Source organism: Budorcas taxicolor, chromosome 22, assembly GCF_023091745.1.
Source record: "Budorcas taxicolor isolate Tak-1 chromosome 22, Takin1.1, whole genome shotgun sequence".
NCBI classification, from domain to species: domain Eukaryota; kingdom Metazoa; phylum Chordata; class Mammalia; order Artiodactyla; family Bovidae; genus Budorcas; species Budorcas taxicolor.
In genome coordinates, this window is record NC_068931.1 from 46,266,214 (window position 1) to 46,292,843 (window position 26,630).

The window sequence follows — 26,630 nt, forward strand, 5'->3', positions numbered from 1 at the left end:
TTTGAAGGTCCTGACTGCAAGAACAATTGTCTAGCAAACCAGTTAAATTTGAGATAATTAACCAAATATTCTGACTGGAAGTATTTATTTAAAATTTCCATCTAGTAGATGATGAAGAAAAAAATTCTTACTTTTATGAGAAATAAGACATGAACTGTTACCAATAAAATGCCCACCATCACAATTATACATTGTCTGTGACTAACTAGGGCTAATAGATATACCAAGAGCAGTATTACCTGATCATATAACCAATTCGCTTGACAAACTGCCTATAGCGTGCTCTATTGAAGGTCTCCAGCCCCACGGCCAGAAGTTCCACTAAGGAGTTAGCAAAGGCAAAAATTTTCATCATCTCTTGAGGTTTTGTTGTTTCGGGTAAATAATCACCTAAAAGTTCAAAGAAAAGGAAAAAAATTGTAATTACAATGGAAAAACACTGGAAGATACGGACGTCAACCTATTAAGGAAGAAACAAAGTCAAGAGGGAGAACCCTATGCTCTGGCTCCTATACCAATGAGAAATGGGAAACTTGAGATGAAGTACAAAACCAAAACCATTTATTAAGGCTGGGAGATGTGCGAGCTAGTCGACCTTTAGTATTTAAGCCCCACAGAGGAAACTACAATCACAAGAGAGGGGAAAGAAGCCTCACCACAGAGACACAATCATCTCTACATAGTACAGCCAGGCATAGGGAACCCAAAATCAGGAGCCCACCCAAGATGTAAGACCTGATGCTAAGTTCCTGTGTTTGAGCTTGCCACTACCACAGTTTCTGTATGACAAAAGAAATTAGTCTACCTTTTGCTTTAAACCCAAGAAGATGTTGAAACAGTTCATGAAATGGGAACTGTGACAGCAGAATAACCAAGTCATCTTCATTAAGGAGAATCCAACTGGTCTCGGGGTCTTCATCCTAAGGAAAAGATGCAGTCTTATCAGCTGATTTGATGCGATGACACCACGGCACAGAGTTAAGGAGCTGCAGTATCACAGGTCTCAGTGGTACACCAGCTGCATTCTCATGAGTCCTCACGGACTTCTCCAGGACAGAGATTTACGCTATCAGTTCTACTGAATGACCTGTAAATCCCCTAACACTGCAAGTACAGTTTTATGTGGACCAAGTCATATCCATTCCTCAGTGGCTGACACTGCTCTCATTAGATTTCTATCCCAAAGAAGATGAATTCCTCTAGTATAGGGATCTTACTGTAAATCTCAGTGCTTTGACAGTATCAATTAAAGAGCCATGCACTCGAGTCCAAGTTATTTTATCTATAAGCCTCTTCTTTCCCCCAAATTAAAGTTTACTGCAATAGTCAACTGACTTATCAAGAAGCAATTAGCATTTGCTATGGATATCTGAAGTTCTGTCATCAATCAGTACCACTGAAAACAGGATAAAAGTAAAGCAGTCATACACAGAGCTCACATACAGGAAATAGTTGGGGGTTTTATTTAACTATTGTTGTTTAACTGCTAAGTCACGTATGACTCTTTTAGAGATCCCTAGGACTGTAGCCCGCCAGTCTCCTCTGTCTATGGGATTTCCCAGGCAAGAGTACTGGAGTGGGTTGCCATTTCCTTTTCCAGGGGATCTTCCCAATCCAGGGATTGAACCCATGTCTCCTGCATTGTAGGTGGATTCTATACTGAGCCACCAGGGAAGCCCTTTTTTGTTTGATACACAGCACTGAAGTCTCCTTAGCAACCAAATTGATTTGTGACCTAAGATATACTACATTCAAACTGGGGCTTCCCTGATGGTCCAGTGGTTAAGAATCTGCCTGCCAATGCAGGAGACACGGGTCCAATCTCTGGTCCAGGAGGATTCCATGTGCCACAGGGCGACTAAGCCTCTGCTCCACAGTAGCGAGCCCAAGCTCTAAAGCCTGCTTGCCGCTACTACTGAGCCTATGCGCTACAACTACTGAAGCCCGAGTGCCCCAGAGCCTGTGCTCCGCAACAAGAGAAGCCGCTGCAATGAAGGGCAGCCCCCGTGTGCTGTAACTGAGAAAGCCTGTGTGCTGCAACGAAGACCCAGCACAGCCAAAAATAAGTAAATAATTTTTAATTTTTTTAAATTAAAAAAAAATGGAAACTATAAAAAGACCCAGAGATCCTGAAGAATTATCACCTCAATTTCAACAAGGGACTATCATAATTTCCTGAAGCCACTCATTTCTACCCTCTTACACATCCTAAACAGTAAGCAAATAAGAGCCTCAGAAATTCCACCCAGAGCAGTAGTTCTCTGCTCTGGCTGTACATCGGAATCACCATGGAGGCTTTAAACATCTGGATAGCTGGGTGTAGACTGGGGCAAGGTTGCCCAGATGGTCCTGATATACAGCCATTGTTAAGAAATCACTGATGTGGGCAATGCAAGATGTCTCCCACTCTCGGCCTTTTCTGAGCACTGCCAGCACTGCCAGTGTTCCCACCCTAGGTTCCTGAATCCACTCAACATCCAGTGAGAGCTAAGACACCGTTCCAGAGTCTTTAACCACTATCCATCTTTGGGATTAAATGGAGGAAACCAACAAGAAAAAAAAACTCCTCTCTCAGGAGAGGCCAGTCTTGGGCGGCGGCAAGGGGTTGGGGGGGGGGGGGGTTGGGGCAGGGAGAAGGAACCCTGATCCATCTTCAGAATACCACTTTGCACCCGAGAAGCTCTTTCCAGAAGGACTGTTCAGTCTCTGCACGTCCACATCATTTACCACCATCTCCCACCTCCCACAAGTCCCAGGAAGAGCCCACTGAGTGTGAAGGGGCTCCTGCTTCTGAATGAACAGCTGGGTAAATACACAGACATGATCCCACAGCTGCCACGTGTCATTCAAAGGAGTGTCCACTGAAAATTCTCAACTCCTTTTAAAGAGAAGGTGTTTTAGTAAATTTAGTTCCTGGCCAATCCTGGACAAGCACGTCAAATCTGGATTTGGACCATAAAGACACACTAAGGCAGGCAGATAACTAGCTGGAAGGGAAAAAAAAAAAATGTTTACCAATACACTAGCCATGTATAATAGTAGAAAGAAAACTCAGTAAGTATTATCTGAGAAACTGGATTTTGATCATTAAATTCTCACTAAAAATAGGAAATTATCTTCTTTCAAATGAGAAGATCTAGGTAAGAAAGTTTATCAGTGTTAAGGCAGAACCTTGGTAAGAAGTGAAAGTGAAAGTCGCTCAGTCGTGTCCGACTCTTTGGGACCCCATGACTACACAGTCCATGGAATTCTCCAGGCCAGAATACTGGAGTGGGTAGCCTTTCCCTTCTCCAGGGGATCTTCCCAACCCAGGGAGTGAGCTCAGGTCTCCCGCATTGCAGGCACATTCTTTATCAGCTGAGCCATAAGGGAAGCCCACTTTGGTAAGATCCAGCTCTTTATTAGAAAGGCTCAGAGTATCTGTAGGTGAGATCCCAAGCCCAGAAAATGGATGCTACATAAAAGAAAAGCCTAATAGAAAGTGTATGTAGTATGGGAACACTTCCAGGTCCAAACTCTCCCAGCTATGCAGCAATGGTCTGGAGAAGGGAGGCAGCAGACACCGCCTCAGCACAAAGCTCGAGACCTGTGATTTGGGACAAATTCCCTCACCCCCATCCTGCACCTGTTTCCTCATCTCTAATATGGGATGAAAACAGTACTTGCCTCGTGGGGCTGTTGGGGGAATTAAATTGGGCTAATACAAGAGAGGTGCTTAAAATGATACTTGGCACATGAGAGAGCTCAGAAATGATTCATTAAAACGCTACAGATATGACGAGTTACCTCTTCTCCCCCCTCGTCTACTAGAGTCCACGTCCCGGACGCAGGCCCCGAGGAGGATGGATTCCATTCACTGGGCTTCATGTGGCACAGGAACTCGGCTCGGTTTCTAAAGGACAAAGGAAACCACTCCAATCACATAAACACAGAGAGCCCACCGCGTGCATTCTGGATTGTCTACTCACCTTGAAGAAGAGTGGACATCAACACAATCTCCAAGTGGTTTGAATCAGAAAACAAGAAATAATAACTGGCTAAAACTCAAGGAGACCAAAGCTTCACTATCAGTGATGCAGAGACTATGGCCCTCCTGGGTCAGTAAAGAGAAGCAGCTATGCCAGCACAGCGCCCGCCTCTGGTGGGGCCTCTGCACACCCAGGACTGCGTGGTACCTGAGTTCTAACTGGCCCACGAAGTGTTCAGGAAACATGCTTAACTGAGCAAAGGATAATCTGCAGGTAATGCAGAAGCCGGCTGGGGGGAAACCACATCTAAACACACGTGTAGGAACAGTCCCTGCATCCAGGCGGTGAGAGAGAGGCAACTAGGGGAATTCCTGCTGGCCAGGCTTTCACATGGTGCTGGCTGGACCTAACAAGTCGGTGTAACCACAGAAGCTCCTTCTCTGAAACCACCACGCGGTTCTCAGCTCTCTTGTTCCCTCCTCTCTGGCCTGACCCTGAAAAATTCATCCATTCCGTGCTTCCACCAGGAGCTCTCCTCCATGACTTCCAGCTTGCAACCTGAAGGGCTCCAGCCGTAGAGCTCCACGCGTCCACTGGTACTGGTACCTGTCACTCAGATGTGTCCTCCCGTAAACCTCAGATCTTCCTCCTTCCCTGGCAGCTCCGCCTTTTCTTCTCAGTCTCTGAGGGCTGCCAACAGCCTCTCAGTCAGTCAGAATCAGTCTACAGAGGCAGGTCTGAGCCACCCCTCCCCCACATTCTCCTTATTTAATCAGCTTCTTAATTGTTTCCTGGGAAGATGACCTTCCAGTTTCCCACCTTCTGCTTCCCACTGCTATCACCTCAATTCAGGTTCGGGGAAGATAGGCTTTCCTGGATCAAGAGCCCGTGGTAGTAACACAGTTCCAGGTCACCGGGACATAGCCTGCCTTCTCCCCACGTAAGGATGTGCCCTCTAGATGCTGGACTGGGCTCCAAAGCCAGGAGCGCCAGACCTCTGCAACCATGACTCAGTGAAGCAGAAGGGCATCTTCTACCTCCAGTCCACCCTAATTTCCTTAAACACAACTTTTACCCATGTTCAAAAACCCTCAATTGCTACAAAAGCCAGACCATCTCAAAACTCTCTGAATTTCTAGGTCTTCTATAATCCAACTCCCCCCTAGCTGTTCATCTTTATTATCATCTCCCACGCACCCCTTCACTGCAGTCCAGCTGGCCTCTGACGTGCCCCCTGCACAGCTACGTTCCCTGCACACTGGGCCACCGTTCCCTTCTCCCCCTGCAGTGAATGCCCTCCCGACTCCTCTTCCCGCTGAAATCAGTTCCAGTCTTCAAATCCAGCTCATTCACCTGGAACCCTCTGACTACTCCACTCTACTCTACTCCTTTCTACTGCATCAATTGTGTGTGTGTGCAGCTGAGTTGCATCCGACTCTTTGTGACCTCATGGACTGTAGCCCACCAGGCTCCTCTGTCTATAGGATCCTCCAGGTTGCCATCTCCTTCTCCAGGGGATCTTCCCAAGCCAGGGATCAAACTTGTGTCTCTTGCATCTCCTGCATCGGCAGGTGAGTTCTTTACCACTGTTGCCACCTGGGAAGCATCGATGATTCAGTTCAGTTCAGTTCAGTCGCTCAGTCGTGTCCAACTCTTTGCGACCCAATGAATCACAGCACGCCAGGCCTCCCTGTCCATCACCATCTCCCGGAGTTCACTCAGACTCATGTCCATCGAGTCCGTGATGCCATCCATCCATCTCATCCTTGGTCATCCCTTTCTCCTACTGCCCCCAATCCCTCCCAGCATCAGAGTCTTTTCCAATGAGTCAACTCCTCGCATGAGGTGGCCAAAGTACTGGAGTTTCAGCTTCAGCATCATTCCCTCCAAAGAAATCCTAGGGTTGATCTCCTTCAGAATGGATTGGTTGGAGCTCCTTGCAGTCCAAGGGACCCTCAAGAGTCTTCTCCAACACCACACAATTTGGCACTTGAATCTCTTTGACTGTGCTTTTTTACCTCTGCCACTAAATCTCTCCTTCGAAGGAAAGAAACTTTTTCTCCCCACAGCACCACAATGACATATATGGCCGGAATGGCAGATCCATTAAAAGGAGGCACCCAAAAAAGTTAATCAATTTAAAAAAAAAAAAGCAGTTAAAGAGGGTCACTTTGGGACGAAGGGTATTAAACCCTAAGAAAAGCTGAACTGTTAAATTCTGGAATGCTGACTCTTCCCTTAGCAATTGCGTGGATCTGGGCAGTTTAGGAAGCCAATTGTTTGACAGAACATTTTAATTTCTACTTTATGAAGCTCTTCCACACTTACTTGACAGGAGACATCAGCAGGGCAAGGGACTGCATAAAATGAAAGATTCCTGATGGGTTATTCAACACTTTGATCTGAAATCAGAAAAGAAAAAGGCATACTGCAGAAAACCAACAACCCAAGTAGCCATAGTCTTAATTCACCAGCATTCTGACAAGGGCGCTGTTAAGAAAACAGAGGTGAAACTGGCTCCTCATCCACAAGAATGAGAACACCTCAGAGGTTACCTGGCAGTACTGACTGGGCTCTATGCACTCAGAGAACAGAGGCAGCTCAGTCATTTACATCAATTACCTGAAATATGAGATGGAGGATTATACTGCTATTTTAATCCAAAGATGAGATTTTTAAAAACTTCCTTCTACCTAAAACAATTCAAATTTCTTGCCACCAGAAATACTAGAGAAAAGATAAAATGGAGAAGGAACCTGGTACACGTTTGGCTCCTACCCACCCATCAGAAGGGGCTGTGATGAGTAACAACACAACCCTAAGGCAAGCAGCAGAGAGGCGAAACCATAAACCATGCAATCAATGCCTAAAGTGATCCTGCAGATGTGAGATCTCTGCTAGTACTAAAGAACTCTGAGATGCTGGTGGTTTCTTTTTTATCTGCACCAACTACAGTGTAGGATGGATCAATTTAGGAATGTTGAATTTATTGAATATTCAATGTTGAATATTATAGAAAAAAGTCCTAGCAAGCTTTCCTGCACAGAAATTTCACAGGATTAAACACTACTGAAACTACCATGCCACACTACAACTAAACTTCCGCATCTTTACCTTAACTTCAGCAATTTTCAGTGGCCCAAGAAGTTGCAGCATAGTAACTCCTATACAGGCTGGATATATCCTAATAATTTTATTTTAAATATCAATATATTTTAAGTAGGCTTATTTCTGAAAGCAACTTCCTCAGGAACAATGTTTAACAAAATCTCCCCCATTCTCCTCAAAATTAGAAAGTCATTCATCATACCTGGATGAAAGGAACAGCCCATTTACTAACACCAGCTGGGCATCGAAGAATATGGTTTAGAAGGAAGAGGTGATCTCCAGGACAGCCCACTCTTTGTAACACTGATACCTGAACAACAAAGGACGTACAATTTTACTGTTTATTAAGACAACTATTTCTAGGGGCCTAGTGCAATCATTTATCTGGTATTTAAATACATGTGATCTTTCAAAAGAGTAACCAGACATAAGATATACCATTGACTGGTTGAGTTTCTACACAGAGGTACACAGAGGACTAAGAATCTATGAGCACTATGATAAAAATATCATAAGCAGTTTCTCTGCAAACCCAATTTTTAGTATCTGGCAAATTACAAAACACTATAGCTGTAAGTCAAGTAGTTTAATCTAGTTCCAGTCTGCAAGTTTCTCAAATCCAAGTATGCTTAGAACCTGAGTCCACATGTAAGAACTCTAGCATGAACCTAAAAGAAACACCCAAGGGAGCCCCATTGAGAAACATAATCAAGAAACAACCCCTCATCCCATAAGGCACCTAGTATCTTTCCTAAATTTCCCAAAACCTGATTCTTTTCCCTTAAAAAAAAATGTTAAGTATAGCATTAACATATGATTAAACAAAAGTGATATGAACAACAAACCTATATTCCGAATACACTTAAATTCAGCATACTTCCCACACTTCCATTTCCTCCGAAACTGAAGACCAGAGATCACTGAACATCAAGTTTATCAGAGAGAAAAGCACTATGTGCTTAACAAGGCACTAGACAAGGATAATTTATTTCTGTGTGTCATGAGCAAAAAAAATGTCACTAACACATTAAACGAATTAGCTGAATAAGCTGTTGAAGAAAAATCTATGAGGATATAAGAGATAATTCTTAAATTATCAGGGAAATAATAGAAAGACTACCATGCCTATTTCCTCACCAATTTCTGCAGCCAGAGAAGGACATCGTCATGGAACTGAGTATCTTCACTAACTCTCCTGGTAAACGTGAACAAGACACTAATGCACTCCTTCAGCTGACACAGGTCAGAGGGGACGCTCTCCACCTGTTTAGAAGCTGTGAGTTAAAAACAGGATTAAATGAGTCCCTTATAAATGGTATCGGGGAGAACTTTTAGTGCCTCTTCTTAAAAAACAACAACAATGAGAATAAACTATTCAAAATATTTAATTCACATGAACATCCAAGGAGGAAAGCTACATCAAAATATGAATTTCCACTATAGAAACAGAAAAAAAAGTATTTAACTTTGTGAAGTAGTTCAGAGCAAGAAAAAATTAACTTCATCAAAATTTATTTTTTATTTAAACATCAGCAGATCTCTGCCATCCCCAGCTCTTTGATTAGTTATGAAAACCACAAAGAGAAGGATTTCTTATCTAAATGAGTCAAATATTCCTCCAAGAAATAAAAATTGCATAATTAACACTTTACACATTACATAGTAAAGGCTAATCTCTTAAAATCCAAAATAAGATTAAAAATACAAAACATTATAAACGTTCTGATGAAAATTAAACAATCCAACAAAATGGACAAGCAAAACTAAAGTGCAATAGACAGAGAATGAAAAAGGGTTCTAGGTTTTAGAATCAGAAACTGTATTTGGACTTGAATTGGTAACAAGCACATACATTAGGACAGTAAGAGACATTAATGATAAACAGCAAACTTACAGCTTCCTACAGAAGCGGAGAGAGACAGTCCCCAGGGAAGGGAGACCTGGCACTGCTTTCAAGAAATGGTATTAAGGTAGGTGTTCTAACTTGTGCTGGGAGATGCCAAGTAAGACACAAGCACAAATGGTGGTCCCTTATAAACATCAATCAGCACACACTCAATTTGACCAGACTGTATCCCTCAATTCTTTTTTCATTATAGACCACAAGAAAGAGTGAGGCTTTCATTACTTACACACCTTGGCCTTCCTGATGAATTGCTAAAGATCTCAGAACAGCCGAACTATTGAGTAATGAGTAGATATAAGACTCCACTTGCAATCGTGAGAGCACAGAAGTGTAAGAATGCAGAGCCAGGGTCTGGTGGAGGTGCTCAGATTTGGCATCAAACAGTTTTTTTAGCTCAGCCAGTGCATTTTCATTCATCTCCACTCTCTGGTAGCGATGATGGCCTGAAACTTTCACTTGATCTGCACAGATACCCTAGCAGTGGACAAAAGGGTAAGATGTAAGATATGAAGCCAGTTACCTTCGCTCTTGATGTAACCAGGCAATTGGTATATGATACACAGGCTTTAGTACATCTTCAAAGAGCTTAAAAATCACAGTGAGGGAACAATACTACCACATAGAAAACTATAAAACTAATACATAACCAGGTGCCAAGGAGTATGATGCCAATCACAAAGGCATCACAAGTTCAGAGAAGAGAAACGCTAAGATGGAAGTAGGTAGGGGAAAGATGCAAGAAAACAGAAGGGCTTGTCTCTAAGACCTTTCATAATCGACAATCTTACCTTCTACTTTATAAACAGTGAGGTCAAGGTCATATCCCCTCAACTTCAAGAGACCTCAAAACATCTCTGAACGTTCCCTCATCATTCTTTGTGATTCTGTTCAAAAGAAAGAAACCTCTCTCCTTTCCAGTGTTAACCCTACAGCTGTGTTCTTTGTTTTAAACCCCTTTCTCAAGTATTTTCAAGTCTCCCTCTCTATGGGCTCCTTCCAACCTACAAAGAGATACACAGGTCTCCAAAGGAATGAAGATTAGGGATGGGGGAAATCACACGTTTCTCCCTGTTATCTCCTCCAGCTTCCCTTCACCACCAAATTTGTCAAGAGTGAGTACAAGGTCAGTGTGAGTACAAGGAGCAAATTCCAGACCTTGATCACATCACAGGAAAAGGAGTGCCACTGCAAATACCCCGGGTTCCTGCCAACTTTACAGAACACCAGTCAACACACCTGGACAGACAACTGCTCCTCCTTGAAGTGCCACAGTCGACTTTTAGCATTTTGGCAATCAGACGTCAGAGCAAGGAGCTCAGCTTCAGCCAGCAGCAGCTGTTTCCTACAGCGTGAGTAGTTCAAAAGTAACTCATAAAATTCATGCCTGTCCTGATGAGCCATGCTGTCAAATTCTTCTAAATATGACTCGACATTTTCCAGCCATGAACCAGGCTCAAAGATCTTTAGCTGTTCTTTATTAAATGGCACTACTTCTGGTTGAGATGGGAGCTCCGGGTAGAGTCGCTCATTACGAAGCAAGGATTTCACTGCCACCAAAGCTGGTACATCCGCAGCAATTTCAGTTGGCAACTGGGGATACAGTTTTTTCACTCTAGGTGGCTGAAAAATGTCTTTGGCTTCGCAAGAACTCTGCAAGCCAACATTCTGTAGCACCTCTGAAGAAAGACCCAAGGCTTCTTTGTCTTCTTTCCTATTCTGAGTTTCTCTGACCTGCAAGTTTTCCACTTCCTGCTGAATATAAGAAACGTTAGATTGCTGTATGCTTTCTGAAGTTCTACACTGTACCAATGTATCTTTCTCCATTTCAGTAAAGTTCTCGGGGGTTTCTACTGTGGTTCGAACACTGCCTTCAGGATCCACCTTCAGCTCGACTGCATTGTCCCCAACACAGGCTCTGATCTCCTGTCCCTCCTTTAGGCTCTCTGTATTACATGTCAGAGACTCTTCATTGCTTACAGTTAAGGAGGTGAGTGGTACATCAAACATTTCACTCTCATTTTCTCCACTAGCTTCATTCTGGAGCTGGGAATCAGTTAACTCCTTCAGAGCATCTCCTTTGAATTCACAAGCTGGAGTAAGGATTTCCAGTTCTCTGGAGGTTTGTGGAAGGGAGACTTCATCAGACTCTTCCCTCTGAAGGGTTTCATATTTCTTCTTTTCCTAAAAATAATATGAACAACGTGAAATAATTTGTAATACAGCAATAACATGCTTTCAACATGAGGAATTTTTAAATTGTATTAAAAAATCTAAATTCACTTCCTAAGCAATGTGCTTCATATGTTGTATTATTCAATTTCGAGAATGTTAAATTTGGGAGATTCACTAATCTAATCCCAACAGAGGGAAGACATGAAATAAACAACAAATTATGAATTAAGATTGGAGGAAAGTCTTAATTAGGCTGTTCTCCATTCTGCTAGTGGTTAAATAAAAGACAACAGTCTCCAAGTATCTTAGGTTTCAGTAGGTTGTCATCTTAACAAACATATTTATTCAAAATTTAGGCAGAAAATGTCAGGGCAACTTGAGCAATAAAATAAATAGCTATAATACTGGATTATAACCCTCAGAATAAAATATATATTCATGAGCTTATACATACTTATATTATGTATTTTTTTCTTAATGGAAAAGTGGTAGCATTCTTCCTCACAGAAGAATTCCAATTAATAAATGTAGAACAGAATGAGAAAAACAGAAAATCACAATTAAAACACCATGATAACAACTCCCACAGGCAAGAGGCAAGATCTACTAATGAATGAGAGTAAACATTTAAGCAGAAACAGAATACAGTCTCGAAGTATCCCCTAAATATTTAGTCACTACAAAGGGAAAAACAGTAAGTTTCAGTGGAGAATCCAGGCAGACCACACTTTAACCAAGTGATCAGGGTTATTATAATGAGTAATACCTTCCCATATTATGGTCTGAGAAGGCTGACCGCCTCTTCTGTACCCTTTCTAATAACATATAACCTCAATCTAAGCATGAGAAAACGTCAGACAAAAACCCCAATTAAGGGAATGTCTACAAAATAACTTAAGTGTTATGATCATCAAGGACAAGACTAAGGAACATCAAAAGACTGGAGAAAACTATGGAGAGATAGTAACTGAATGCAAGGGAGGATCCTGGACTGGATTCTGGAACAGAAAAAGGGCGTTAGCAAGAAAACCATTGAAATCCAAAAAAGCTCTATATTTTAGTTAACAGCATTGCACCAGCGTTAATTTCTCGTGGTAATAAATGCCCTGAAGCATAGAATTTACAGTTACATAAGATAAAAGAAGATTCTAGATGAAAGTTCAGTATGGAACTCTCTGTATTATATTTGTAACTTTTCATTAAATCCAAAATTAAGTTGAAAAAAAAAACCCAAATCAAAAAATCTTATCCATTTAAAAAATAAGATAAAATATATTTTGATTTTTCTCAAACTGAAGTATCTCTGGTATTAACACACAAACTAGATACACAGGAAAAAAGGCTGGATAAAAAAAGAAGAAATATGGAGAAATCTATTATTTATTTAAATAAAACTGTTACATTCAAAGAAACTAAAAAAGGACTGAATCACTCAAATACTTCCCTTTCACTATGAAATTTTAAGAAAGGCAAAATGATAGTTACACAGTAATAACTGATTATGGATCATGCTATCCTGCAAATGTCCAGCAAAAAAAAAATAATAAAAGTTGACAATAACCAAAAAAGTAAAACAGTCACATGCACCTAATATTAAGAAGAAAAGACGAATGTTTGTGAAATGCAATTTGAGCTCAGCTCGCTGGTAATGAACTACTAAACATTTACAAATAGTAGTGATCCAAGAAGCAATGTGTCCCTCCACAGTGGCTCTAATCCACACTGTGAACCGCAGATATCAGGTTCAGAAAACAGCCACACAATGCAATCAAAGCACTTTATCAAAATGCCTAAAATCATGAATAGCAAGAAAGCATCATGTGAGTATTTATAAGAAAATGAAAAAGTGGATCCAATTACACTGCAGTGATGTTTAGCACACTAGCCATAAAAAATAGGTCGGTCAGATTGAGAAGGCAGAAAGAGAAGACTAGGAGAGGAGGCCAATGGTTCCCACAGTAGAGAAACACTGGTGTACTCATCAGGGTAGAGGCCACACTTTAGTGAGTTGAACAATAATGAAATGAAATTAAGAAAACAATTTATAACAAAGAACAAAATACTTAGAGATAAGTTTAACAAAAGAAGTGTAAAATTTATCTTCTGAAAATTACAGAAATTTGAAAGGAATTAAAGACTTAATAAGGGAAAACATTCCATATTCATGGATCAGATCACAATACTGTTAATATGGCAATACTCTTAAAATTTATATACAAATTCAACACAACCTTTATCAAAATCCCAGCTGCCATTTTTGCAGAGAATGACAAGATGATCCTTAACCTTTTAAGGAAATACAAAGAACCCAGAATGGATAAAACAATCTTGAAAAAGAATGAAGTTGGAAATCTCATACTTCGCTATTTCAAAATCTACTATAAAACTAGAGTAATAAAGACAGTGTGGTTCTAACACATGGATAGACAAATAGATCAATGAATTAGAACTGAAAATCCAAAAATAAACTCTTATTGATACATTTAAAGTCAACTGATTTTCAACGAGGATGCCAAGAAAAGACAGCCTTCAACAAATGGTGCTAACAACCAGATATCCAAAGAATAAAATCAGACCCTTACCTTATATCATATACAAAAATTATCAACAAGGATCATAGACCTAATATAAGAGCTAAAACTTTTAAACTTTTCAAAAAAAAAAAAATAGGAGTAAACCTTAATGACCCTGGATTATGCAAAGCCTTGTTAGACACGACACCAAAAGCACACAACAAAAGAAAAAAGCAGATAAATTGGGACATCAGAAAAATTTTTTAAGTTTGAAAATATGAAGACAATGAAAAGACAGCTCCGCAGAATGTAAGAAAATGTCTTCAAATCCATTATCTTATCAGGGGCTTATATCCAGAATTTTTAAAAAGAACAACCCAATTTAAAAAGAAGCAAAGGAGCTAAACAGACATTTCTCCAAAGATAATACAAATAGCACATAAGAACATGTGCAACACTATTAGATTGCATTAGAGAAATGCAATCAAAGTCACAATGAGGTAATACATCACACCCACTAAGATGACTAAAGTCAGATAATAATACATGTTGAGAAGGACGTAGAAAAATTAGTGCCCTCACGTACTGCTAGTGGGATGGTACACAATGCTTCCTCTACAGAAAAGAGAGTGGCATTCCTGACTGTGGTGATGGTGACCCAGCCCCTGTGATTATCCCCCAAACCACTGAATTATACACTTTAAGTAAGTACAGTGTGTGAATTATATCTCAACCAAGCTGCCAGATGAAAAGATGGAAGATTTTGAAAACTTAAAAGAGTTGAGAAGTAAGTGAAAAGTAAGGAATTAGAGGCTGAATGTGGAATAGAGGGAGAAAATTTTAGTTCTCTTTGCTTAAACTGTTAGAGACCTTTGTGGGTGTTACATGCTAACTGGAAAGAGAATAGGAAGCTGGAAGTAGGCCCAGATGGGCCATGTGGTCAGGGGCACAGCAAAGACACACTTCCCTCAACCCACGGGCCACCTCAGGCTTCCTCTCCAGCCTGTCCTTCAGGTAGTTTTTAACTTCCCTTTGTCCCTTGCTGCCCACCTCAGACCCCACCAAACCACTTCCTCTTTTTCTATTCTACCACTGCCCTTGCAATTTCAAATTCTTCCCCTCAGCTAAACAAAATGAAGTCTCCAGTTGCTACTAACAAACCTGAAAGTTCATTTCCACCAGATCTACCTTCACAGGAATAATCAAAACCAGAAGAACAACAGATACTGTGGTTAGATCATCAAAGAATTTTTTTAAAAACCTCTGAACCCTCCCAGGGAGGAACACATGCCTTTGGGCTTTATTTCTCTTGGGAGGATAACTCAGTGCTTCTCTGTTTAATTCTGCACCTGTGTTCTTACAGAAGTTAGGTCCAAGAAGGAATTACCCTGGAGTTGCTCCAGGGAAGGAGGTAGGGGAAAGGAGAGAGAAGAAGCAGATCATTTGATTCAAAGAACGGATTGGACATATCAGAGAAGGCAGTAGGGAGGGAAGGATGAACAACTGTGAGAGGTACAACTGTTTGAGGGTAGCAAAGGTCTGCCCCTGCCCCTCACAGACCCCTGGATAGGACAGGACCTCTGGGTGCGTACACTGTGATCATCACCAACGCCAGGGCTCTAAGCAGTGGTGAGCTCCCGATGGCTCAGTTCACTGAAAGGTCCCAAGCCTTCAGCCTCTGGCCCACCATCAATTCACCCAAACACCATTATAAGATTGGTCTCCTTAAAACAACCAACCCCAAACACCACAAAACAATCATGGCTCTCCACTTAACTAAAGACTGCCTCTTAACTCTGGCGCTCAGGGCCTTTGATGATCCTTTCTCAAGACAAAACTGTCAATGACCACATCAAGACTTCCGCCACACGTTTTACTCTGAACTCTGCAGCATGTACCTACCATCCAGTCCTGGTCACAAGCCACCACATATGGTTATTTATCTTTACACTGTGTACCCCAAACAGACCACAAGTATCTTCAGACCAGGGACTATATCTTAACCTTTTTGGATGTGATCTGCCTGATTTTTGACCCTTTGTTCAATATATATTTATTGAAACAAAAATGATAACTCATAATTCACAAGAATTTATTGAGTACCAACCACATGCTGAGCCCCTAAGTACTAGAATCCTAAAATGAAAAAATTATCCAACAAATATTTACAGTTACCATGTGCTCTAGCACATTCAGAAGTTTATTTTTATATGCCTCTCAGAAAGCAAAGGAATTAGCCAATGAATTCAGAGGAAACAACTTTTATGCCAAAACCTGAACATATTCTTACACTTAAAACACAACATTTCATTTAAAAATAAAAAAGAAAGCCAACAATTACTTTGCCTACTTGAGGTAACCAGAACATGTTGCATATATAACAATCATACAGATCATAAAATAAAATTCAAACAGAACTCCACATGTTATCAAGTTATCCGTAAAAAATTCGAGCTTAATTTTATTTTAACCAAAAGACATTTCTTACAACTGAAAATGGCCTAGAGATTAGAAAGAATCAATATTTCTTTATTTTGATCTCTAAGTTAGATACAGGTAGAGAATCAATTTTAAAATAACTCCCCAGGAGAAATCAAGAAGTTATATAGAAATGGAAGAGTTGTTAATAAACATAAAATATATATATATACTTAACCATGTGTGTGGATGGGTGCATGTATAGTTATGTCCAACTCTTTGTGATACCATGGACTGCAGCCCACCAGGCTCCTCTGTCCACAGAATTTTCCAGGCAAGAATACTGGAGTGGGGTGCCATCTCCTACTCTAATAGTTAACCATACATTGTAGTAAATATGTCTTGGAGTGCTGGCATATGTGTAGGGGGAAAATCCTAAAGAACATAACAAACTGCTACAAACAGTTATCTCAAGAGACAGAATTTGGGGCATTTCATTTCTGTGTTGTACATTTCTCTCTGTGTGTATACACTCACAGATACATACTTTTTTTAAGCAATGAGCACTTCTGTAATCAGGGAAAAAAAAGTGATTTTTAAGTTCTGGAAAATAAATGGGAAATTTCCATATATCACTTGCAGTTCTTCCGCTTTAAACTGTACTAAGTTAAAAAAAAAAATACAACCTCTTTCTATCCTTGAAACTATTGATGAGCTACTTCATAAATGATAAAGGTTCAATTGTACACATTACACAGAAAACTTCCATGGGATCACGTTAAGTGCAGGCACAGTTTATCATGAATGTCTATATTCACAGCACTTAGCACAATGCCTGGCACAGAAGAGATAAAAGGGCTTGGACACAAGGGTCCAACTATAAGATCAAGAGCCCTCAGGGGAATTTTACCCGCTCCTTGGGATATATAAGAATGCTTTACAAATAAAAAGGAGAAAGATGGGGGTTACACATTTTGCTATGAATACAACATCTCTCAGCTGCCGTTTCTTTCATGTTGCTCTTCACAATCTTACTTCATGTATCCACAGCACTTTCCATGCTTGATCTCTTCCTCCTCCTCTCATACACAGGATTCTCTCAGCTTCTAGAATCCCACACTCAGGTAAGGGCCCTGGGGACACACACTACCTCCCATCACACTCCTTTGTTGGTTTCTCCACCTCTCCCCTAGCTCTCAAAATTGGAGTGCCCTTGAGTCTCTTCTTGTCATCTTTTTACACTACACTCACTCCTAAGGTAACTTAACTCGGACTCTAGTTTTCAATGGCTCATAAAAGAGAGCTCCGGCCTGGAGCGCTCTCCCATACTCTAGATTCACATACCCAACCCAGCTGGAGGTCTAAGAGACACCTACTTCAAAATTAGCATGTCCAAAACTGAATTCCTCATCTTCCCCCAACAGCTGTTCTACTCACTGCCTCCTCCATCTCAGAGTCATCCTTGACTGTTTTCACATTCCATATCCACAACACCAACAGATCTCTTCTTAGCTAGATATTCAGAAACCCCCAGATTTCAAACCTTTCTCATCACTTACACTTTAAAACTCCAGACCAAGACACCATCACCTCCTGCCTGGATCACAGCAAAAATCTTAGATGGTCTCTCTACTCCTCCTCTTGCTCCCTTACAGACTGTTCTCATTGAAGCAAGCACAGTGACCCTTTGAAATGACTTCAGTTATATCACCCCTCCACTTGAAATCCTGTGGGGGGGGGGGGGGTGTTAGTCACTCAGTCGTGTCTGACTCTTTGCGACCCCACCAACTGCAGCCCACTGGGCTTCTCTGTCTGTGGGATTCTCCAGGCAAGAACACTGGAGTGGCTTGCCATTCCCTGAAACCCTGGGGTGACTGCATATTTCATTCAAAGCACAAGTGAAAGGCCATACACGTGTAGGCCATCTGGCCTACAAGCCCCTACTTGACCTAGCTCTATGTCACCTTTCTGACTTCATCTCAGCTACTCTCCCCTCACTCACTCTGCCTCTCATTTACCCAAACCACACTGCCTCCTTGCAGTCCCCAAGTCAGCACAGACATGCCACTGCCTTAAGGCATTTGCCCCAACTGTTTCCAAGATCCACATGGCTAACTTCCTCATCTCTTTCCTGTCCTTACTTAAATTTCATCTTCAACAAGGACTACCTTGACAGACTATTAAAAAATCACAACCCATCCTAATCTCTCATCAGTACTCAACTCCTTACCCAGTTCATTTATCTTTTTCTGTAGCCCTTGTTATCTTCTAATCTATGATTTACTTATTTATTTACAGAGTTTTCTGTTTTGTCTTCTGCTTCTAGAACACAAGCTATGTTAAGGCCAGGTTCTTCTTTTTTCCCCCCTGTTTACATCTCAGGATTCTCTGTTGGCTCACATGGTTAAGAATCTGTCTGCAGTGCAGGAGACCCAGGTTCAATCCATGGGTCAGGCAGACCCCCTGGAGAAGGGAATGGCTACCCACTCCAGTATTCTTGCCTGGAGAATTCCATGGAAAGAGGAGGAGCCTGGCGGGCTACAGTCCATGGGGTCGCCAAGAGTCGGACACAACTGAGCGACTTACCACTTTCACTTACACCCCAAGTGCTTAGAAGAATTTCTGGGACATAGTGGGTGATCAGTAAGTAGTTTATTCAGCAAAAACAAAATATGGATCTTAGGAGGCACAAAAGGAGCTCAACAGTATAGAGCACCCCCCAATTTCACTTCTACAGTCACTCACAGGAGGGAGGGACTAAGAGGGAGAAGTCATCTAGGCCAAGGAGTAAGTGAGGATGGGGACTGCAAAGGCCTCTGTTTCTGGTATCAGTTTTCTGGGACACATCTCAGTCGGTCCTTAGCAATTACAATATGCTGTTACTATTAATGAGTCGCTAGCATTCAGAATTTAATACTAACTTTAAAAATACTTTCCATGACTATAAAATACACTGTTTCTGCAGAGGAAGTTCAATCTAAAAATCTATTGTTCTCGACTTCCCTGGTGGTCCAGGGATTAAGAAACCACCTGCCAATGCAGGGGACGCAGGCTGGATGCCTGGTTCTCCAGGAAGATCCCACATGCTGCAGAGCAACTAAGCCTCAGCACCACCAGTACTGAAGCCCATGTACCCAGAGCCCATGCTCCACAAGAGAAGTCCCTGCAGTCAACAAAGAACAGGCCCCGCTTGCTGCAACTAGAGAAAGCTCGAGCACAGAAACAAAGGCCCAATGCAACCATAAGTAATAAATAAAGGAAATCTACTGTTCTCAACCTACCAAGATCAATGAAGTCAAGGTGAAACCTGTCAGGACATCTCTTGTGTACCAAGTGACAAGCACCAGATAACCGCAAACAAACAAAGTGAGGTCACCTTCCAGATGATTAACATTAAGAAATACAGGTCAGCTGCTGGGTCAGAAGCCACTCAAACCATCTAAAGGCAAAAGCACATGACACTACTCACTTCCGGAACCACCCTCTTAGAACTACTTTATATGGCTCCATAAACAGTCACCAAAGTATTCCACAATGGTAAAGGACTTCATTAATGTTGGGCTTCAGGATCACAGCCAAACCACAACCAGCACTAAGAAATAAATCTGTTTACTCTAAAAGAAGAATTCATTTTCTAGACTGACAAGTATGAGGGCCTTGCTGGTATGGTGGACTTTTTCCCATTTGTTTTCTCACACTACCTAGAGGAAATTTCCCAGAGTAAACTCTTCTGAGCCACAAAGCTTGGAAACAATATTCTTCAATACTGGTATTTTTTCCTTCATTCAACAACCATTATCAAATGCCTACAAGGGCTGTGAAGGGTACTGGGAAAAAGGTCCCTCCCTCATTGAGTTCACAGTCTAAGGAAGAAGAGAGATGTTAACAAAATAACAAGTGAGACAAGTGACAAAGAGAGGGGCAAAGCACTACTGGGGTGGGGGGATTATGTGGATAAAGACGGAAGTACTATTTAAGCAGAGACCTCATGAATGAGCAGGTGAAGAGGGACTGGAAAAAGTGTCAGGGCACGGGAAACAGTATGAGCAAAGGCCCTAAAGCAGGAAAAATGAAAGTCACTCAGTTGTGTCCTACTCTTTGAGACCCCATGGACTATACAGTCCATGGAATCCTCTAGGCCAGGATACTGGAGTCAGTGGCCTTTCCCTTCTCCAGGGGATCTTCCCAACCCAGGGATCGAACCCAGGTCTCCCACATTGCAGGCGGATTCTTTACCAGCTGAGCCACAAGGGAAGCCCAACTTCTATAGGGAAGTTGCCCACAATATGCCAATATAAAATGAGCAAATGACTTTTCATAATGGATTTAAAAGTCTGGTTTTTAATTTTTATTTTAGAAACCCTGTTCTAAATAAGAGAACCTGACAGGGAATTCTCTTAATAATTATTTTTCAAGTATTTATAACATCGTATCTATAGATACATATGGGCTTCCCTGATGATTCAGATGGTAAAGAATCCGCCTGCAATGTGGGAGACCTGGGTTCGATCCCTGGGTTGGGAAGATCCCCAGGAGAAGGGAATGGCTACCCACTCCAGTATCCTGCCTGGAGAATTCCGTGGACAGAGGAGCCTGGCAGGCTACAAGTCCATGGGGTTGCAAAGAATCAGACACAACTGAGCGACTTTCACAGATACACATAGATATGCAGAACAATTACTAAGCTACTGGATTGAGAATTAAGATTTCTGGTTTTAACTTGAGTTCTCTTACTAACTGTATGACTTACGGCTTATCACTTAAGTTATCTAGGCTTTAGTTTCACCATTCATTCTGAAAAAAACTAACTATAGATTGAGAATTAAGATTCAGCTCCTTGTAGATTGATGTTAACTGTATTCTGCGTTCAGGGACTATGCTGAATGGCTGACGAATGGCCTTTTACTTCCTCGTCCATTTAGATAGCTCAATACAATGCAAAATTATTTCTCTTAAAAATCTTTCTGGAATTAGGTAGCAAAATGGCTTTCTCTCCAAAGAATAACTCCTCACAGACCTGAGAACACTGGTGTGCATAAAATCATTTACAGCTTATTAAATATGGTATCTCTGAACACCAGTCTCCTGTTAAAATCTTGTTCTCCTAAGAAATTCCTATTTTGGTATTATTTTTAAGTCACATCTGCACTTGTAGACATCACCTACTTGTAGAAAAGGCAATTTGCTGTCGTTTTAATACTATCCTCATTATTTCCTTAATATAAATTCAGTTTAAGATAAGCCAAAATTATCTATGTCCAGCTATTCTCACACAGCATTTATTCTGTTCACTGTAAAACACATGTCATTTCAGAAAACATGGGAACAAAATCAAAACCCAGACTGCACCTAAAAACAAGAAAGAGCAACTTTAAAACCACACTAATACCACACGTTAGTATAGTCCAGGAAACCCAGAAAATTCAAACCAGTCCCTGCTGTGTGAATCTCTCTCTGATTTCACCTCTAGTCATTCACGCCCCATCACAATCAGCCAGGATAATACGAAATAAACAACAGCAGCGCCACTGTCATCTCGCATTTTTAAACTGAAAAGCCACATCACTACAGTCTACTTTCTGTCGCCCACCGTAAAGTTCTACCGGAGTATATATTCGTGGAAGAGCGGTCCCTTTTCTCTTAATGCGGAGAGGGGCTCAAAATGTTCACAAGTTGAAAAGGTGAAAGTCACAGTCAAAGCTGAGCCTGGGAAGACAAAATCTGCTTCCCAACCGAAATCCAGACCTAGGTGCGGGAAGTCAAGAACGCAGCAGAAAACCAAGCGCCTAGAGCGATCACAGGAGAAAAAAGAGAAAACAGGCTCCTGACAAAGTCTGCCAGGAGGACGTGAAGAAGGAACAGAGGAACAGGTCTGGTGTCGATGGGCAGAGGGATCAAATATGGGAAGGTGGGAGCAGAGGCTGAGAAGGGCTCAGGGGACGGGCAGAGTTGGCTGGAGAGGCCGAAGAGAGGAAAAAGGAGACAGCACGCAACTGCCAGGGGCTGGGCAGAGTGGGATGGGAGAGTTCCCCTCACCTTGGTTTTAGTCCGGCTGCCCTTGGCCTTGGCCCGGCGTGGGGGCCTCACTGCCTCTGCCATAGAACCTGCAATGGCTCAGTCGCCGCTTGTTTTTGTCAAAACCCTGCGCGTTCCACAACCTGCCGACTTCCGGCCTTCGACTGTCACATGATCGAATCTCCACCACTCCCAGAGAGGGGCGGCAACTCGGAGCCTCTACGGGCCGCAACTTGGGACAAACCACTTCGGGAGGCCTTTTCTCAGGAGGATTGTAGCCACGCCCCCTTTCATTCAGGCCCCACCCCCTAACCCGTGCGCTGGCTCCGCCCCACTTGCCGCAGGGTTGGGATTGTCTTGGATGACCGGCTTACTCCCCCGAGTAAAGTCGCGTGCTTATCGCCGGCACCTCCACTAAGCTGCACTGGGTCTGGATCCCCGGAGTGCTTGCACACCTCACCCAAGCTGGCTTAAAGGAGCCTGGGGAGAGTGCTTGTTAGCCTTCTTTTGACCTTTAGATAACTAGGACCAGTCAGCCTAAATCTATGCTTTGTGCTCAAGAACCTTGATGCCCTTCCAGGTGGGCGTTTCAGTTTCCTCTTGTGTGAAGGAGAAAGATAATACTTGTCTTTACCAGTGTAAAGAAGATTAAATGGACTGATCGTTAACGTGCCTGGTACACGCCTGCATATCTGTAAATGATGGTTGTTGTTCCTTTGCTAAGTCATTTCTAACTCTTTGTGACCCCATGGACTGTAGCACGCCAGGCTCATCTGTCCTCCACTGTCTCCCCGTCTTTGCTCAAATTCATGTCCACTGAGTCGATGATGCTATCTAACCATCTCATCGTCTATCATCCCTTTCTCCTTTTGCCTTCAGTCTTTACCAGTATCATGGTCTTTTCCAATGAGTCGGCTGTTCCCATCAAGTGGCCAAAGTATTTGGAGCTTCAGCAGCAGTCCTTCCAATGAATATTCAGGGTTGATTTCCTTTAGGATTGACTGGTTTGATCTCCTTGCATTCCAAGAGACTCTCAAGAATCTTCTCCAGCACCACAACTCGAAAGCCTCAATTCTTCGGCGCTTAGCCTTCTTTATGGACCAACTGTAAATGGTAGTTATTATCATTACTCTCCAGATCATAGGCAGCAAAGAGACAGCTGCACCAAAGAGGGCAGAAGAGAAGGCAAAAAGACAAGACCCATAGAAGTGTTTTTCGTATGGGTTTTACACACCTTCATTTAAAAATTCCAGATGGGAACAGTTGGCTCATTCTAGTGCTTAGTGCCTGTTAAAATGCTATTATAATTTGTTTTTGTTTGTGTCTGTCAACCTGGCTAGAATGTAAGATCCTTAAAGTCAGGGGTCTTTGTTTTGTTCCCTAAGGCATCCCAAGGGCTTCTAGAACAGTAGCCTGTACATGTTAGGCTCAATGAACATTGATTATTTGATGAATGAAATTAATGTGAGCTGTTCTGTCTGGTGGTGGTATAAAATAGTTGAGACGTGGGTGGCAAGGGAAACTATCCAAGAATATGGCATGAGAAATGGAAAGGACTCCAGAGATGGAGTCTTTACAGTGCCTTGCTTATGAGCTAACAACATATAAAATACAGTTGTAAGCAGATAGGTTGAGGTTGGGAGGGAATCCCCAGATAAAGAAAACCAGGCATGGCTTATTTGACATAAGAGGAACCATTTTATTTTTTTAACTTTTCTATCAGCTTCATTTTAGGCTTCCCTGAACATAATCTGTTAGGGGCAACTTAATCAGCCTTATACTTTATTCATGTTTTTTAGGGAAGTCCTTTTAGACCTAATCCATTTTGTAAAGCCTGGCCACAGTGCTTCCCTTTGAATGAGTCTCAGTAATGACGATCTTAAGGGAACAAAAGAACAAAGGAGTATTACCAGACTAGAAAAGTAACAATAGCAAAGATAACAAATCAGTTATAAAGACTTCCAGTTCTGTTTCAAAGGGTAGGCACTTTCTTCAGCTGTTTTGCAGAATTTAGACACCCTACCACTCCCCCTACTCAAGCCCCAGCACTCAACCACTAGATCAGCTGGAACCTAAGTAATGATATGTTGATCTTTTCTGATCCTTGTCACTTCAGCCACCTAAAGCTTGGAAATATGGTGACATTTGCCCCAGTTCAAGCTGAATGAATATACATATGCCCTTAGCTTAAAATTTCCCCATTTTTGCTGATAGGGGAGACACTGCTTTGGGAAAATTCCCTAGTGTTCTCCTTATTTGCTGCAAGTGATAAATTCTTCTGTCTCTGGACCTCTGGCTTAGTGACTTTTGGCTCAACACCCAGCAAGAGGTGAACCCAGTTTTCCAGTAACACAGTTTCATGTATTTTGATCCCAAATCTTCAAAAACAACAAAGCAGTTACCCAGCTGCTCATGTTACTGAACCAAACTTGAGTCTGCTCACCCAGAGTCTGCTCATAGCAAAACCAACCTACTGACCCCTGATTATGGTGAAGAAAAGCACAGTGTTTGTTGTAGGGTCAAATAAGGCAAACAAGCAAAAAGACCCCAAATCCCCACTGACTTATAGTGGAGGCTTTTTTAAGATAGTGTGAAGGCACACGATCAGTTCATGCTCAATTCTCTATTCGCTTGATGGTGAGGTAACAGATGATGTTTCAGGAATCTTAATTGCAGTTTTCTGGTTCGAACCGGTCTGGGGTCTACATGCTGGTGGTCAGCATGCAGTCAATGTCTTCATTCTGTTGGGGTTTTTAGGGTCTGTAAAACAAAGATATGACTCAGGATACTATCTATAGCCTGTAAGGAGGAACTGAAGGAACTTGACTTTGTTTTATGGCTAAACTACTATTATGCTGTCTTGCTAGACTGCTTTCCTTTGTTTTTATAGCTTTTCACTTCTTTGATTAAATTTGCTCTTTGAAACTCAGGGAAGGCCTAAGAGGCTAAAGTTTTTCTACAAAGAAGAGGCAGGAGACACTGGGGAAAGGGCAAGTGTTCTGTTCCCAGAAAGGCCCCACACCCACATGGTCCTCCTCAGTTTCACTCAGAATGCATTTTATATACCCTGGTCGTGAACCGTGAACTTCCAGATGTTCAAGCTGGTTTCAGAAAAGGCATAGGAACCAGAGATCAAATTGCCAACATCCACTGGATCATCGAAAAAGCAAGAGAGTTCCAGAAAAACATCTATTTCTGCTTTATGGACTATGCCAAAGCCTTTGACTGTGTGGACCACAATAAACTGTGGAAAATTCTGAAAGAGATGGGAATACCAGACCACCTGACCTGCCTCTTGAGAAACCTTTATGCAGGTCAGGAAGCAACAGTTAGAACTGGACATGGAACAACAAACTGGTTCCAAACAGGAAAAGCTGTCCGTCAAGGCAGTATATTGTCACCCTGCTTATTTAACCTCTATGCAGAGTACATCATGAGAAACCCTGGGCTGGAAGAAGCACAAGCTGGAATCAAGATTGCCAGGAGAAATATCAATAACCTCAGATATGCAGATGACACCACCCTTATGGCAGAAAGTGAAGAGGAACTAAAAGGCCTCTTAATGAAAGTGAAAGAGGAGAGTGAAAAAGTTGGTTTAAAGCTCAACATTCAGAAAACGAAGATCATGGCATCTGGTCCCATCACTTCATGGCAAATAGATGGGGAAACAGTGGAAACAGTGTCAGACTTTATTTTTTTGGGCTCCAAAATCACTGTAGATGGTGACTGCAGCCATGAAATTAAACGAGGCTTACTCTTTGGAAGAAAAGTTATGACCAACCTAGATACCATATTCAAAAGCAGAGACATTACTTTGCCAGCAAAGGTCCGTCTAGTCAAGGCTATGGTTTTTCGAGTGGTCATGTATGGATGTGAGAGTCGGACTGTGAAGAAAGCTGAGAGCCGAAGAATTGATGCTTTTGAACTGTGGTGTTGGAGAAGACTCTTGAGAGTCCCTTGGACTGCAAGGAGATCCAACCAGTCCATTCTAAAGAGATCAGTCTTGGGTGTTCTTTGGAAGGAATGATGTTAAAGCTGAAACTCCAGTACTTTGGCCACCTCATGCAAAGAATTGACTCATTGGAAAAGACTCTGATGCTGGGAGGGATTGGGGGCAGGAGGAGAAGGGGACGACAGAGGATTAGATGGCTGGATGACATCACCGACTCTATGGACGTGAGTTTGAGTGAACTTCAGGAGTTGGTGATGGACAGGGAGGCCTGGTGTGCTGCGATTCGTGGGATCGCAAAGAGTCAGACACTGAACTGAACTGATAGAGATGGAAGAGGATACTTTTATAAGTAGTTGTAGAAGTCCCATAAGGGGCTATAGCTAGAGAAACCTAGGAATCTTAAGGAGACCACTGTAAGTTAATGATTACTCAAGAAAGCTATTGGAATCCCAAGGAATGAAGCAGGCTTGAATAACTACAAAACTGTAAATAAAAACACAAGATATGCCCCAGGCCATTAGGTGGAAGGAAAATGTCACCACCCTTCTATTGATTTGAATAAGCACTATGATAATCCT

The 26,630-nt window shown here is 42.0% G+C and overlaps 1 protein-coding gene across 1 annotated transcript in view; it reads right to left on the minus strand.

The window, feature by feature from the left end:
* The window catches only part of EPG5 (ectopic P-granules 5 autophagy tethering factor), a 138,374-nt gene extending 116,181 nt beyond the window's left edge, over window positions 1-22,193 (minus strand). The window contains 9 exon segments of the mRNA XM_052660349.1: window positions 240-390; window positions 806-920; window positions 3,787-3,892; window positions 6,297-6,370; window positions 7,279-7,386; window positions 8,214-8,350; window positions 9,213-9,456; window positions 10,219-11,163; window positions 22,122-22,193. Coding sequence (XP_052516309.1) covers window positions 240-390; window positions 806-920; window positions 3,787-3,892; window positions 6,297-6,370; window positions 7,279-7,386; window positions 8,214-8,350; window positions 9,213-9,456; window positions 10,219-11,163; window positions 22,122-22,184 — 1,943 coding nt within the window. The 5' untranslated portion in view covers window positions 22,185-22,193.
* Between the last annotated feature and the right edge of the window lie 4,437 nt (window positions 22,194-26,630).